General features: G+C 37.4%; 2 protein-coding genes across 4 annotated transcripts in view; both read right to left on the bottom strand.

Moving 5' to 3' along the window:
* Window positions 1–593: 593 nt before the first annotated feature.
* Window positions 594–10,116, bottom strand: urm1 (ubiquitin related modifier 1). Its single transcript, XM_067484110.1, has 5 exons — window positions 10,039–10,116; window positions 7,971–8,041; window positions 3,575–3,656; window positions 1,977–2,025; window positions 594–1,422 (listed from the first exon to the last, which is right to left on the bottom strand). The coding sequence occupies exons 1-5, from the start codon at window positions 10,071–10,073 to the stop codon at window positions 1,354–1,356; spliced, it is 306 nt and encodes a 101-aa protein (XP_067340211.1). The 5' UTR covers window positions 10,074–10,116; the 3' UTR covers window positions 594–1,353.
* A 3,824-nt stretch (window positions 10,117–13,940) lies between these two features.
* The window catches only part of sh2d3ca (SH2 domain containing 3Ca), a 44,643-nt gene continuing 41,772 nt past the window's right edge, over window positions 13,941–16,811 (bottom strand). For all 3 annotated transcript variants that reach the window (XM_067484107.1, XM_067484108.1, XM_067484109.1), the window contains 2 exons: window positions 16,571–16,777; window positions 13,941–15,975 (listed from right to left, as the gene is read on the bottom strand). In XM_067484107.1, coding sequence (XP_067340208.1) covers window positions 15,800–15,975; window positions 16,571–16,777 — 383 coding nt within the window. In that variant the 3' untranslated portion in view covers window positions 13,941–15,799. The remainder of the gene's footprint in view (window positions 15,976–16,570; window positions 16,778–16,811) is intronic.

Here is a 16,811-nt window from a genome sequence, read left to right as displayed (position 1 = left end):
TCTCGTCTAATCAGCCTAAAACTGCAGTGTGATCACAGAGCTGGGCTTAAATCGATCAGATAGAAGTTATCACCAGGAATTATCGAAGCGTACTGTAAAATCCTAATTGAGAAAAGCGTTTGGCTACAGGCCTCTGTGTGCGGCACAGGCTGGTATGGATGCTTGCAGCTAAAATTGGGCTTCATGTTCACAGACACTGGGAGAGACTAAAGTAGAAATACGTAATAGATTATGGTTTTGAAAAACGATAACCCTATATACACAAATAAAATAAAAGACATCTATTATATAGGCTATTTATGCAGCTGTATAAATCAACAAAATAAATATCATAAATATAATAATATTTGTTCTATTAAAATGTTATATTTATCCAATTCATCTTTATTTTTAATTCGTAATTGCGGATTGTAAAAGAACATAAAATCTCCAGTGGGGTCTATTTAAAAAAGAAAATAAAAGCATCTGATAATATTTTTGTAATCATACGAAATTTTTAGACAGGCTTTATAACAAGTATAAAAAGATTCACCCACGATTTTTTGTTTGACTTTTAATTTTGAATTGCGTTAAAGAAAATTTCAGAAGCAATGAGATGTTAAGAAAATGTTTTTTAATTTTCCAAAATGGGGAAAGAAATTCTTTTGTTGCATGTTAATTCCCCACATTTAGCATTTATAAGCACCATAAAAACATTATTTTTTTTCGAAAATACTATTTGGTATTTACTTATTAATGTATTTTTCAACAAGACCACCAATGAAGTGTCCTTAACTGGTTGTTGATGCATAATGAATAACAGATATATAACAAAGCTGTAATCATATAAAATATGCCTTCAAATGAAAATTTCTAATTGTTGTAAAATATATTACATTAAAATGTCATATAGCTAACTAACAGTGAGATATAAAGAAATAAAATAAATACGGTATTTTGCTTAGAAATGCTAAATAGTGTGGGTTGAAGAGTTTTTTCTCCTAAGCAGAAAGTAATTCTAGACCCTCAGATAGTCATTTTGTGTTTCACAGTCACACTAGAAGACAGGTTGAAAGGACACAAAGACATACTGGGAGCAGGTATTTATGCTCATCCAGTCTGACATAAAACAAAACAAAAGCTCTTTACCAAAATGTCCACAAATTTCCTGTGTCACAGCTTCCACATTATTCTCAATAGCTATCTTTGAATTTCCACTCACTCCTGAGCCAACATCAGTCACTTCAGTCGTCACGGTGCAGGTTGACACATTCACAGCATCGGCGTGGGTGACGTGTTGTGGGGACGTGGGTGAGAGAGGAGTGCAGGGAAAGGATGTTACATAGAAGTCAAGGATATGTTTACATTCTTTTTCTATCCTCCGTGAAGAGTAGAAATAAACACAACATTGTCTTGGTCTTGCAGTTGGTAATCCAGCTCTCCCTAAGGTTTCCGAAAACACACAACATATTCAATATTCAAACATCTGTACAAGTTAAAGGAGAAATATCAGTGTTTACCAACACAAACATGTACTGCTCCTGTGTTGTCATTGCGATCTGATCAATGACCAACTTTTCATTTCATTTATGTCTTGTGCTGAGTCCTGTAATTAAATCAATGGATTCAAATTGAGGCGTTTAGACTGTGTGTGCATGTAAATATGTGTTCAGATATGAGACCCCAAGGACAATCCTGTGTTGCAGCTGCTTGCACATGAAACATTAGGTGACTCAGAACAGTCTGTATCAGTGAAGATATACTCTAACCTCCACACTCATGCACAAAGAGTCTTCCTGATTTAAATGTTCACAAAACATTTTATATAGTTGTGGAGATCTATGCATGTAAGCTGGAGATATGAACGCCGCTGCATGCACGACCACTGATGATTTATCAATGTAACGGTGCTTTCTAAGAAAAAAACAACATACGTAAAAATAATAGGTTTTGACAGTCCACACTATCTGACAGTGAACATGACTCCCACTACTCACCATTAGCTCCCAGTCTGCATCATTGATAAGCACAAGAATTCCAGGTCTCCTGTGGGAAAATGCAGCATTTTCAGACAGACGTATTTCCCAAAGGTAACACAGACGTATACGCACAAACACATTTGTGAAACATAGAAACACACAAGTTCACACAAACAAGCACAAATAATGTGTATATACTAAGGGGAAAGTGTCATCTACATGCACAAAAAGATAGATAAATAAATATTCAAGGTGGGAAGAAAAACAATACTGCGATTTTGAGATTGAATTAGGTTTTTTGGAAAAAAAATCTGCCAATATTTCAATAGTTTCTAACTATGGTAAATAATACACAAATATCGGATTAGTGCAACTAAAAATAACAAGAAAAACTATGTAAAAATCAGTTTTAGCTTCAATCTTTTCAGTCAACAAAACACATCTTTCAAAATAATGTATCACTAAATGTGACCCAGAGAAAACAGGAAATTAAATTAAGTTCCCCCTTGTTTTTTCACAGAATTAAAAAAAAAATTCATCCTAGTAAAATCTGATCTGCTTTATTAGTTTAAGGTTTTGCATGTGTGTATTTATAAGAGTGTCATGCTTATTCTGCTATTGAATTAATTTAAACTGCTCTATGTGTAAAAAATGGGAAAAGCAGCCTTGATTCCCAAATAGTTTTCTGCCCCCCCCCCAAAAAAGAGAGAAATAAAGTGGTTGAAAAACAAACTGTCATCAGAAATTAATGGGGTCCAAAAATAACATACACATGAATCTTAAAAATATTACTATCCCCGCAAAGTGGATAATGAGAATAATGGGGGAGGGTAATAAGAGGCACCTTTGGGTGCAGCCTCCTTCACAGATGTGGATTTATTTTGTGAAAGCCTGAAACAGATACTGATATCTATCATATTGTTCAAACAAGCTTCTATCCATCTCGTACATGCTCTGTGATGCCAACGAAAAAGGGCAATGTGAGAGAAACCTGTGAGGACAAACGTGCCTACACGAGCGTGTACACGCTCGCTCACACATACACACGAACACCGTAGGGCAAAGAAAGAACAAAAGGACATGGGTGGAAAAAGACTACAAAGTGATCACCATCCATAGATCTTTTAAAAAGATAATGGAGGAACGTGCTGCCAACGTGAAGTATACACAAATACACACATCTAATCTATAGTCTTTATAGGCAGCCCAGCTTTTTTACCATAGGTGCTGCTATAAATAGTCCTGCACAAAGGCAGCTGTAAAAGTCAGCCAGTCCTATAAGACTGCTGTGAGCTCATGAGACACACACACACACACACACACACACACACACACACACACACACACACACTTGCACAGAGGTAATCATCTCACAGAAACCTATAACTTAGAGGCTGCACTGTTTTATTTCAGCATTTCAGCAGTTTTAAGCTGTAGGAAAACGCTTCAAAAAGACACACAATCTACTTTGACGTTTTCAATCTATTGAAAACTGTGCAGTGTGGACTGAATGTTTGGGTCATTTTTTTAAAAGGTAAAATTTGGTTCCAGTGACACTGTCCCTTAAGGTTATGTTGTACACAGATCAAGTGTGTGTCAAGTGCACACACACTCACACAGAGTCTCCCTGGACAAAGAGTTCAGGCCGTTCCTTTAGCAGGTTCTGTTGGATCCAGACCAGCAGCTGCTTCATGTCCCCTAGAAAGCACACACACACACACACACACACACACACACACACACACACACACACACACACACACACACACACACACACACACACACACACACACAAAGCCCATACACAGACAGACAACACAGGTCAAAGGTTAGGGGTTAAGGGTCAAGGTGCATGTACCAGCCCCCTGGTCGATATGACGCGACAGACACACCAGGCGGGTCGAGGCAGCGTATATGTGGGTGTGTGTGTCTGTGTGCATGTATATTTATGAGTGTATGTATATGTTTGGGGGGAAGCAGACATTGAAATGGGGGAAGGGTTGAATTGATGTCAACGGCCAAGAGCGACACTATTTACCTTGGTCAGAAAGAAATAAAATAAACAGGATTTTTTTATAAAAATCTGGAAATGAACACACTGGAAAACAAAGAACATGAAAGGCTGGACATGTGACTTTTCATTGGTTAATAAAAAGAAACAAAATCTAAATATTAAGTCAGACATTTTGAAATAATGCTTAGATATTAAACCATAAATACAGTAATGTTTCTCTTTAGTTCCATGCTTGTTGAGAAAAATTTCAACTGTGGACAAAACAATTATAAAAAATATACCAGTTTCACAATAGTCATTTTCTTTGTTGGAGTCAAACATTAGATTCACAGCTTTTCAGCGATGCCTGAATGTTCTGAGTCTGACCTTTTGAACAATCAGATTGACCTTGCCTAAACAACAGATTGAGCTTCGCTAAAACTGTCTGAAAGCTTTAATGGAAACGACAATAACAGGTTTTAGGATAAATCCCTACTAAACAACTAACAATGATTATATTATAGTTGTGGCTATCACTAAGATTAGGATTCAAGGTGTTTTAAGATCCTTTGAGTATCTGGTGTGTTAACCTGCGCATGTTTTCTTACAAAAGAAATCCAGAAAAAAAGGGTTATGATGGTGAATCCACAAAGCAGAGGAACACAATAAAAACAACACACAAATCGAATATTGTCTTGTAATCATTTCCTGGTTGATCATAGCTGTCCACTTAGTGACTCACGATAATACTTTAATTGAGGATTGTAATTGCTGGTAGTCGTATCACACATACAAAATCAAAATTAACAGTAATGGCCTCTCAGCAGTTTACGCAGCAGAAAAAAAAGGGGAAAAGATGAGGTATGGCATTCTACAAGACAAAAGTAAATAAATAGAAGAGAATAGGGACAAACACCTTAAGGGAGAGCAAGACAAACAAGAGCAGCAACAGATTGAGCAGATATGAGGGTAAGAGGACGACAGTGAGTCATCTCGAGCCAGGTGTAAGGAGAGTGGTGAGGCCATAGCAGGTAGGCGTCAAACCACACAGGTACTCAGGAGTTCAGCTGGATCAAAAGCAGAGCTGATATCACAATACAAAGACATCAGCTTCGACCTCAAGTAAACCCTACAAATGTTGCACTGTTACAGTGGAGCCAAATGTGGATCTGTCTTGTTTTTCAATCATTTTATCACACACACAGAAGGCTGGCTTACAGTAACATCTAACTTTATTTTGATATTCTGGTGACTGAATTCCCCTTTAAATTCACTAGAACACCTGCTTTTCCAGATTTTTAGATTATGAAATTATACTGATAGAGGTGTTTTCTAATTTTAAATCTGGATCCTTGTATCTGACTTTCATCTTTCAGATTTAGATTTTGAATTACTTAAAACACACGTAATTCTGTACTCTGATGTCAATCAACTGACACTGATCGCAAAACAAACACGAAATAAAATGAAATGAAATATAAAAAGATTTCATACAGATATATAAGAAATTTACAAGGCCCACTTGCTGTGACAATAAACAAATTCTAAAAAAACAAAACCAAAAGGAATTTCTCGAAACACTTGACGTGCCCTTGAGGCTGTGAAGACAGTAGACTGTGTTGGTGATATGTAATGAATAAGGAGTGTGAGCGTGTGCATTTCGGCACGTGTTTTCAAGCCTGAGCGCGTGGTGTTCAGGTTAATTGCAGTGCTGTCAGCCAGCTCAGTACTATAATGATAGTGTTAGTCCTCTGCAATTATAGGCCTCCATATAAAAACAAACGTTTCCCTTTGCAGCAACATACACACAAAAACAAACACACAGACAGACAACACTAGGTAGTGAATATTGACCTGTACCTTTGCGGGGCTAAAAACAGAATTAATCACTACATCAGTCATAACTTCTTCTTTGCGGTGACTCCCTTCTTTGTTCTTTCTGTGCTTTCAAATATTGGTATTTTTCTCCACCATTACCCCTTACTCTTTCATCCTCTCACCCACTTGCTTTTTCATTTATCTCTCTCTCTCCCACAGCCACACATAGTCTCTATACATCTCATTCTCTAGTAAAACCCGCTCTCACCCTTCTTTCCCTCCTTCACCGATTTCCATCTTTTGCCTTATCTGCAAAACACACCAACACATAGAAAATGCATTGACTGCTTTCAGTCATTCACCATTCGAATTTTCATCAATTAAGCTCATCCAGCGCTGCCCTGTTAGTGGCTTTCCTGTAAAATGTTACACATTTAAACTGTGAAAATATTATCATTCACAAAGATCCAGGGTATTCAGAGGAAATGTATCAAAAAAGAATGAAAATGTAAAGAACCTATGAAATGGCAGGCCACTAACATGAACAGACTTTGAATTAAAGCCTTTTGATAGCGCTTCGTGGCCCAGGTGGAGGGAAAAAGAAAATGAAGGAACAAACAGACATGAGAAATGGGAAAATGCGTCACAGGCTCCTAATGCATCTTGGGATAGCAGCGTTGCGTGGGTGGAAAAGCAGACATGGAGGGAGGGGAGCGAAAAGGCGCCATTTTGATGCTGATTTAAAACCGTGCCTGCTTTCCTTTTGTACATGCAGTTTTCCCCCTTTTACACCCCAAATTTTCTGTCTTCCTGCGATTTTGATGGTCATGTGAGGGGGTTGGGGCAAGCTATCCATCTTTGAGATGATGCGAGGGGCAAAAACTGTGTGATCCTTAGACCTGTGTGTGTGTGTGTGTTTGTGTTAAAAAGAGAGAGTCAGAAAGAGCGGGGGTGGGGTCTTTCAGTCGAGGGTCATCAATCACCGGCTGAGGTCAAAGAGAAATACGAAGGATTCAGATCCAATTATATGTGCCTTTACCGCACCCCCTCTGTACTCATACAGACACACACACACACACACACACAGATGTGTAAAGTGTAACTAGTTCGGAGCACCATTTTCAGGATCAGCAAACCGGCCGAATACACACATTCAGTCCAGACTTAGGATCCCAATAAGCAAACAGAGGTAGGAAATGTTACATCAAAACAACTGTGCTCCTGTGATGATTAGATCATGAGCTTGGTACACAGACACAGACAGAGACACACACACACACACAGACACACACACAGACACACACACACACACACACACACACACACACACACACTTCGCCTGGTGCAGCAAGGTCATATCTAGCTGACATTCCCGTTTCTGGTCAACTTTTGTGTTTTTGTCGTCCTGGTAACATCAGCACCATGTATGAAGACCCCTTGTTAATTTAAATGCCAAAGACGTCCTGCTCCGATACACCGATCAGCCACAACATCAACATGCCTATGTGGTTTCAATATAAAATATGTTTCTATACAAATATGAATAAATGCTGTTGTATCATTATTGATAAACCACTTGTTAGTTCATAAAGTGGTTAAATTCAACTCTACTTTTACCAACAGGGACCCTTTTTTTTTTTTTTATCTAACTGTACGATTTGCCATAATTACCATAATTTGTTTTGTTTAAAATATTTTTTTTTTAGTGCAGTACTGTTACTTTTATACTTATATAGTAACATGTAAATAACCTGCTTATTACTTTTATCTGAGTAAAAGATTTAAAGTGGAATGTTTTAGGCCAATACTTGCACTTTTACTTAAGTATTGAGTTTGTGTACCTTTACCACCTCTGTACCCAGTGTATCACATTTTGCTGTGTATGGGCTAAAAAATGAAAACACATTTTAACCAGAAGGCAACTGCAATTTACAACCCACATTGTTCCCCTTTAAACCAAGACCTGAGCTGGGTTATACACCTGAATTGCTTGGCAAATAAAGTCAAGGCCTAAAGCTTTTTTGAATTCAGAGAGGAGCCAACTACACTGAAATGATCTCAGAAAAAAAAAAATAATAATCTTTGCCTACTCTTTCCTCAATTTTCTTCAATTTCTGTACATGTTATATGATATCAGTGTCAATAAAAGAAATTTTAAAGTCCCATTTTTAACACAAACAAAGGTTACAGGCGATACTTACAAGGTTCTGACTGGCTTGGGAGAGTCACATGATGTTCCTTCATGCCATTGAAAAGCAACTCTGCTCCTCCTCTACAAAAACAAAGGTCCAGATAGATAAAGTGTCTTTGTTAGGATTCCTCATCAGTCTTCATACACCATACAATTCTAATTCAAGCCTTACAGTAATCATTCAGTCCTTCTCTTTGGATATTGGCAAAAGAACTCAAAAGTAGTCCATGGATTCTTCTGTCTCATCCATCAAGATATAAACATTTTTACAGACAACATTTAACAAAACACATGAATTTAAGTGGCCTAGAAAAGTTGAAGGATGAACCCATTTATCCCTTGTTTCCATTAGCTGTGCTCTGGGGTAGTCTGTCCAGACAGGCAGAAAGGATCTTTGCACGTATGTGGGTTAAGGAAGGCTGTGTTTTGAATTAAACCTTCGGTTTAATTTAGTTTGGATGTCCATGCTGCTGCTCCCCAGACAGGTGTGAGTCACATGAGTGCAAAGAAAGAGTCTTTTTGTCCTTTGAGGCAAGTACAAAGTCTTTGTAAGTCTGCTGTCATTTACTGTACACTAGTGTATCTACTGCTTTAATATCTATAGTTGTATGAAGCAATGTAGTTGTTCTTTAATTGTGATGCAACTTTGATTCGATTCTTCAGTCCGATCAATTTATTCATTAACATTTTCACAAGAAAACTATAATGAATTGAGTATTGAGCATTTTTACATAGTTCCCAGGTTGGGGACTGCCCAAGATTTTACAGCTCCCTTTCATTTACTTTTTAAATCTAGTCTTTGAAGCAGAGATGTGGCCCAGTAAGTTAGTTTTCATATCATAATCAAATCTATGCCAAGTTCTCATTTCTGTAAAAAAAGTCTCAGGTCCACAGGCCATATATCCAGAAAGCTATAGAACTGGAAACTAGGCCCTAGTTGGAAGTGTTTGCCCTTTTAATATGAAGCTAGTTGGTTCTTGTCTGCTATCCTTTAATATTATGTACTGTGTTATGTTATTCTAATCATTATTATTATTATTATTATTACTTCTGTACATTTTTGGAGCCTAGCTACTTTTTACTTTTTTTTTAAAATATAAATGACACATATTGCCTTAAAAATTTTGCCTTTGAGTTTTTTTAGGGCTAACTGGCTTTGAAGTTTGCCTAAACAGTATATAAGGAAGCGAGATTTCATTTCAAATATTTCAGCAGAAACAGTTTATGTCTGATACTATACTGTATCTGAGACCTACTGAGATTTCAACTTGATATGATATTGATATATGATATTTTATATATGATTTTATATATTTTATATGATATTTTGAAATGGTCATAGTAGTTTATAAATTCTACTTTTCTTCAGGTGTTTGACTTGATTTTCATGCTACTATTTCATGTTTCATCTCCTCGAGGCAAAACAGTTAACTTTCAATTCTGCTTATTTTCTACTTTTTTCAAAATGTTTCACATTTTTTATAGTAAAAGGTTTCAGCTATTTTAGCAAAAGCATTTTTCTTCTTTTTTACCTTTTTAACCTTTGCCTGGAAAATCCTTTCAGCGCTGAAGCAATCACCATACATTTTCTTTATACATATGTTTTTTCTAGTTCCACTTGTTTCCAAGTTGCTCTATGACTGTCAAAAGACATTCTGTCCTGACACCATCACGTGCATTTACTTTCAAATGTGTAGCAGACACCTCTGGCTGAGTTGCACAGGAACCAGAAACTGAATGATAAGCTGTTTAAAATTCAGGTCAGACAGTTCCAGCGCTGCTCATATGACAGTGTCCCTCTTTTTATACGGTAAATGTTTCAACCTAGCACATAATATCCTTCTAATGTCCACCGTGTAGAGAGTAGACGCGATTACCCAGTGGTGAATATTTCATAAACAAACCCAAGACCAACAGGCAGCTAGCTGTTTACACATGTATTTGAGCTCTTTCAGATAAACTAAGACTAACCAACAAAAATAAAAGAGTAAAGCAATAAGTAGGTGTCATGTTTCAGCGCAAAGGATGTCGGGACACGACAAGAAGCTAAAATAATTTATAGATTTAAATTCGCCTACCCAAACTCCAGGTGAATCACTGTGGGGGCTGCCATGTTGTTGACACATGCAGGAAGTGGTGGAAAGAGGAAAGTCGGAAGTGACGCATTCCGACGGTGAACAAAATAAAAGCTATTTGGCGTTTTCATTTTCACCTGTCGTTCTCTCGCCTCTCTCTAGTGTTCCAATTAAAAATTAAATTGCTGTCAACAACAGGAAGCATGGGGCACAATGTTTAGAATAATTCACAATCGAGACAAAGACAGAACATGGAAAATCGCATTGCACAGTCCTCTTTGACTTGTGACTGTGTCTTGTTGTTTGTTGCTATCTATCTGATGTAGTATAGGGAAATGGAAAACACTTTGGTTTTAATCACCATGCTCATTTAAGCTTTTTTAGACCTTTGCTGGTAAGACAGAAATTATCTGATGCACTTGTTTCTAAGCCACATTCTTGTGCTACTGTGGTGCCTCCGCATATAAACCAAGATTCAGTTGAACTTGACTTTATTTTGGAAAATCATTATATTGGAAAATTACAAAGCTCTTTATTAGACATACCCTCTCTTTATATGCATATGCATGTCTCCATGTACTTGCATTGTGCCTGTCAATATGAAAGTCTGCGGAAGCATGACATGAGTGTGTGAATGCACATCTGTCTCTCTCTATCCCTTTCTTCCTCTTTACATACATCCTCAATCATACTGGTGACAGTTCCAGTCCCAGTATACAAGGCTGGGAGGAAGAGATGGGGGTTGGAGGAGGTCAGTCAGAGGTTTGAATTGCAAATCCACTGCCTTCTGTTAGCGTCCAAGCCTTAGCAGGCCCTTCCCTGTCCTTATTCATGTGTTAATGAGGAGTCAGTGCAGGAGCAGATAGACAGATCGACCAGAGGTCTGGCAGGGGTGAGACAAATGTGAGGCATGGGTGAGGAGGCAGGCGGGAAAATGATGGACCTCCCTGATGGTAGAAGCAGCGCTATATGTTTTGAAACATAAAGATTACATAATGAGAAAAGTCATTAGTTGCACTCTTTTGTCCAAGCTGGGATCAGGTATTTTCTCACAGGGGAAAACAGCCAAGGGGTGAGTTCAGAGTGAGGCAAAGAGGCTGAAGATGGCATGTGGGTGAGATTTTTATGGCTCTAAGTTTTATAGTTAAGGAGTGAATTTTCTAGGAATGATCATGTCATCAAAACATCACATTTGCTAAACTGCCTTGAGGTTCATGCACTGGCATAGATGGTACATAATGTTGTTTTAACACTGCTTTTTTTATTTGAGCATACAGTAACAAAAAACTATCTTAGTAACAGTCCAGTATGTGATTTAGGAAAATTCTTAATGACTGTGTTTATTTTAAAATGTGTTTTCAAGTAAAAACATGATCTTAAATTATAAAGAGTAGCTGACTGAAATGGTGAAAAGTTACATCTACATTGGCTTGCTATTTAAAGAATGAAAGGATGCACAGAAGGAAGACCCCATAAAGGATACACAATGAAATGGCACAACATTTAAAATTCAATTCAGTGCATAGTTGAAATATTTATATTTGGTATGACTTTTAGGTGTAAATCTTAAACATAATTTCACTTGAAGTGTGTGTCAGCTGCTGGCTGAAATCGTAACTCAGTCTAATCTTCATAATGCTAATGATAATCTAAAAACACCATACCCGGATAAAAACTATTCATATGCTCTTTAAATTAAAATGTTACTGGTCTGTACGCACTCAAATTGAGATCCCTTAAATTTAATAATTTAAAACATTTTTATAACATTATTATTATTATATTGTTTTAAAGTAATCAGAGTAGTAGTCAACTTTTTATTTATCATTTAGTGGCCTATCACTGTTCTCAGAGACACCTTAGAGTAAGAAATCTCATTATCATAGAAATATCTATTCCTGCCTTTATGACAGTTCTTCTCACCACCAATATCTTCCAGTAGATGGACATCAAAAGTCAACAGTAAGGTGCCAAGCACCAGCTATAGAGCAGCCAAGGTCACACATGATCAGATGACAATGACCAACACAATGGATTAGCTATAAAAGAACTGGGGGGAGAGATTAGGGGTGAATTGATGATGGTTGGGTGACTGGCAGGCACGCAGGCATGCAGGCAGGCAGGCAGGCAGGCAGGCAGGCAGGCAGGCAGGCAGGCCTGGGAGATCTTGGGTCTGTTTCAATAAGGAACATAAAGAGCTGAAATTAACATGTACCATGATACCAAGCAGAGAGAATCCTCTTAGAGATTACATCCATAACATGTTACGCCTATGGAACTGTATGGAAAGTGGAGACAAAGAGCAGAGCGAATGATTATTTTCTATAGTAGCAGATTATGGGGTGTTGTTCTGTTTCTATTCTGCTCTGTTTTTTTATTTTCCGTCACCAAAGCTGTTTAAAGATAGAGCAACAGCAGTGTTCCTGCAACATCTGTGTTGACACACATGTTGATGCACACACAAACACACACAGACACACACAAACGCACTAACACACACACACACACACACACACACACACACACACACACACACACACACACACAGTCCATCTGTCTTTTTCTCCCACCCACTGCCATCACCATGGGTTTGTCTGCAAAACAATGTGTGATGATTCACACAAAAATGCATGCTCAGTGCATTTCACATTGTGCATTTTCAGTCAAACAGGACTTATATACGTGCAGATTTTTGTGCATAACAAACGATAAAAACACTAAGAAACTGCCCAGGTGGCTGCGGGATCCAAGACATGTGGAGTAGTAAGGCTGCTCTTCCAATTGGAGGAACTCCAGAAACCACTGAAACTCAGGAAGTACTGTTTTGCCAGCCACCTAAACTGGACCTAGAACCTGGATGCTCATGCCTGCAAATGGAAAGATGAGGAGCTGTAAACTCCATATAGTGTCCGCTGGGTTTTGACAGTAAAGTGCTGTCCTCTAGTGGCTGCCAGTGTATAATGCAAGACGCTAGCTATTCCGTAAGACTCTGCAGGCCTTTACTTGCAGTTTAGGAGTATAGAGAGTATGGGGGGTCAAAACAAGATATTAGCTTGGCCTATAAAAATAACGTTTTTTTAATTATCGTGTAGTATTTTATAGACCAAACAGTAATCAATATAGAAGCGGATAACTGATAAAGAAATATACATTAGTTGCAGACTTTTATCAAATACAATTGATAGTAAGTAAATTAGTAAACATATAAATGACTAACCTTATTCACAATTTGCTGTTTTAGTTAGAATAATATCAGAAAATATGTATACGTACAGTTGGATGCAAAAGTTTGCATCATTATTTGAAAATGCCAAAAAGAGTGAAACAAAGATTTTTTTCATCAACATAATATTTAATGCACAATTTGCCAGAAAAAATTCTCCTATTTCCAAAATGAAATAAAGTTCATTTTTTATTAATTTATCAATGGGGATGAAGATGTTGGCATTTTTTGCACCAACTGTAGGATACATTTTAAATACACTACAGTATCTGTGAAGGAATATCGCACAGAGTGTAACTTTGTTGTTCACCGATGTGCCACAATAACTTTTGGCACAGAGGAATAACCTGTATGAGGCTTTGGCTACAGTGTCAGCACTTTGTTGGTTGGTTTTCATTACACACTCCTAACTACAGCATCAGTATATACACTATTGCCCATAAAGTTAGAATAATTTGGTTTTCAGACACATTCCTCTTTTTTGCAAAGGTTAATTGTGATTTAATTTTCACTGTGATATGTTTGGAAGAGATTGATAAATAATGTTTTGAGAAGACATAAACCTTATCTATCAAGAAAAAAATACATTGTCACAATACTTTCATGAGGTAAAAAATATTTTATTCCAACTTTTTGGGCAACAGTGTATGTATTATTTTTGTCTAAACAAAGAATCAGACTCTTTGACACAAGCAAATATTTTATTTTGAAAAAAAGTGAATTGCTCTGTACAGTACGTAAAAAAAACATGAGATCACCCTTAACCATTTTTTGTCATTTTGCTTTTCAAGCTCATCTTAGAGAGTCCTGTTGGAGCGTTCCTGTACAGTGTTCAACAAAAGACAAATAAAAACTTATTTCATGGTCAAATATCAAACCTAAACAAGCAGGCATCCTCTTGGTCTCAAATCACAAACAATATGTTTTCCACTGTGAGTATGTATTTAAGGGGGGTTAAAGTCCACCCCCTGTTGCACAACAGTAGATTTATGTATGATATTATGGATAGACATTTTAAAAAGGTTCTGTTGGGGGGGAAAATATTCGGAATAGGCCTCAGCCCTTGGCTTAAAATGATTGCATAGCACTGAGAGTTTGCTGCAGCCCTCTCAGGCCAACATACTTAACATAGAGCAACGATTTAACATTGAACAGTCAAACAAAATCTAATCTCAATAAAATTACTCATATCATTTCAGCTCTAATGCTGAAATTTAAATTCAAACTATACAACCAAAGAAACATGTCTGTAGCTGGTCTGTATGTGTCCACAGGTTTAGGAAGTTTAATTTTATACTGAAAAAAGACGTAAAGATGAAAATTATGTTCAGTTTTCCTGATCTGTCAAGTATCATTACGGACCATCCAAAGACATGAAGTATCTTTACTAACTCGTGTATATTTCTCAAGTTTGACAATTCTTTATTTATATTTAAATTAGTTTAAAGCAACATTTGACTTGGTACATTAATAGCTGCATGCATCACCCATTAATTATTTCGGTAAATTTATAAATTTACAACTGCAGCTCAAAATTATTGAAGTCATACCATAGCATGTTCATAAATGTCTCTATACAAAGTGAAACATTGCTTTAACTAGATTTAATGAGTATACATCCCACTTTCCTTAGCCTCATGCTTGTTTTTAGCTACATTTTGTGCACAAGACATACAATATCAAATGTATGAGTCAAACATTTAAAACAGAGGGAGGTTTACTTTGACGTCTTAATGTTTCTAACAACTCACACGGCCCTCATACTGAAGTGGCTGCATTACAAATGCTTTCATTTTTGATAGATGATTAATGTTTCCCCGATCATTTTTAATGGGGTTCAATGGGAATGCGTGATACTCATTAAAGAATGCTTTATGAACTTGGTTCCTGCAGGGTGAGCAATGAGAGATTCTCATGGGTTTGTATAATGATCAGCAATTTGTATAATGATCTGGTATCTTTTCATTGTAAAAAATAAATAAGACAAAAAAACACATGAAACATTAATGACACAAAATTAAGGAATGTGAACATTCATATCCCCCCCCCCCCCCACACACACACACACCTTATTTACTTCCTATGCAAGTTATTGTCTTTTCTGCTATGCTGCGTTACAGTTGTTTGAAAGAGGAGAGTGTCTGTTTTGTTGAGCAAAGCCAAACTCTACAGCTCAGTTTGGCCCTCAGGGGAACGCAGTACACTGTTACTGTTCTCTTTTCCAATTTACATGTCTCTTCTTTCTGTTGCCATTTAAATATGTTAGCGCTAAGTAAGGAAGTCCTAAAGGAGGAACAGAAAGCACTCCATGCCATAGTTGGAGTCCACAGTGAGTGCAACACATGTCATAAGTGACTAAACCTCTGTTCTGTATCCCTACTTCTCCCTGCACATGCTCTTTTAGCTGCCTCTTCATTTACTCTCACCCTTCCCAGTGTTCACGCCGGACTCTTCCACATAATCCTTGCGTTTCAAAATAAGACCATACCACTATGAGTGGTGAGTGCAGTTGTTTAAAGATGGTTTGTGTTGAGGCAGTTGCTATAGTTCACTGTGACGCACAGGAGCCTCTAGCTTGTGTGACAGGGCGGTGAGGACCTTGTCGAACTTCTCATAACGCTCTAACTGGCTGCCCTCAGAGCCACGGCTGCCCCACAGGAGACGCATCTGAAACTCCGTCTGGAAGATCTCTTTTATTTCTGCTCGCTCCTGGAATCCTGGACAGAAGAGAAAGGCACATGATGAAGAGGAATGATGAAGCATCATAATAATTATGGTGAAATAGAAATAAATGCTGATAGATTGGCATTGAAAAATTGCCATGACATTAAAATAATCAAAATGATAAATTTGTGTATAATAAGCATAATAATCATGGAAATATGAAGCTATCAGGAATTCCTCCCCAGGGCTCAATTAAATAATTCCAGTACTTCACCATATATATGCACTAAATGTACACTTTGAACATAAAGGTCTTCAGCTCAAACAATTTCAACATCTGTGTGAAGTAAGTATCCCAATTTCAAGTGAGGTCATGGTGATCAATATCTAGATAAACAGAGATGTGAACTGATAGCTATTGACAAACAGTTCAATAAAACGGTAATGGCCTTAAACTTAAAACTAATGGGGAGGTTTTGGGAATCAATACAGTCAACATGGTAACCACACACAATTAAATCAGTGACATTTGAGACTGATTCTGAACACAGTTATAATTTTTAAAAATAATCCAATGACAGCTGAGATGTAAAATGTAATGACTAACAAAATAAAACAAGAGGATCTGTAGCAAACTTTTGGCCTCACCCTGAAGTTTTGTCTCAGCGTTGGTTCTGTAGATTCCCCCATGATGGGCGATGGTACGAGCTGCCTCTAAGTGGTACATGACCACGTCGACTCCTACCTCTGCACTTTCCCACGGTTCCAGCGTCTCCCCAAGAGCAACACCTCGCTCCAATAAGGACAGGATGGGAATAATGTGTGGGAAGGACGTGTTTGACAGGACACTAGACTCTGTAGGCAAGTAGAATTTTCAATTATAAATAAA

The sequence above is a fragment of the Channa argus genome, chromosome 18, assembly GCF_033026475.1.
Source record: "Channa argus isolate prfri chromosome 18, Channa argus male v1.0, whole genome shotgun sequence".
NCBI lineage: Eukaryota > Metazoa > Chordata > Actinopteri > Anabantiformes > Channidae > Channa > Channa argus.
Note: the sequence above shows the minus strand (reverse complement) of the source record. Positions and strands in the feature narration are given on the sequence as shown.

What these genes read in the sequence shown, in the direction of transcription:
- urm1 (XM_067484110.1), bottom strand. Translation starts at nt 10,073, where the DNA reads ATGGCAGCCCCCACAGTGATTCACCTGGAGTTTGG. An exon ending in TTTGTCCAGGGAGACTCTGT is followed by an intron (nt 2,026 to 3,574) that starts GTGAGTGTGTGT and finishes ATTTTCCCACAG; the next exon opens with GAGACCTGGAATTCTTGTGC. An exon ending in ATGCAGACTGGGAGCTAATG is followed by an intron (nt 1,423 to 1,976) that starts GTGAGTAGTGGG and finishes CGGAAACCTTAG; the next exon opens with GGAGAGCTGGATTACCAACT.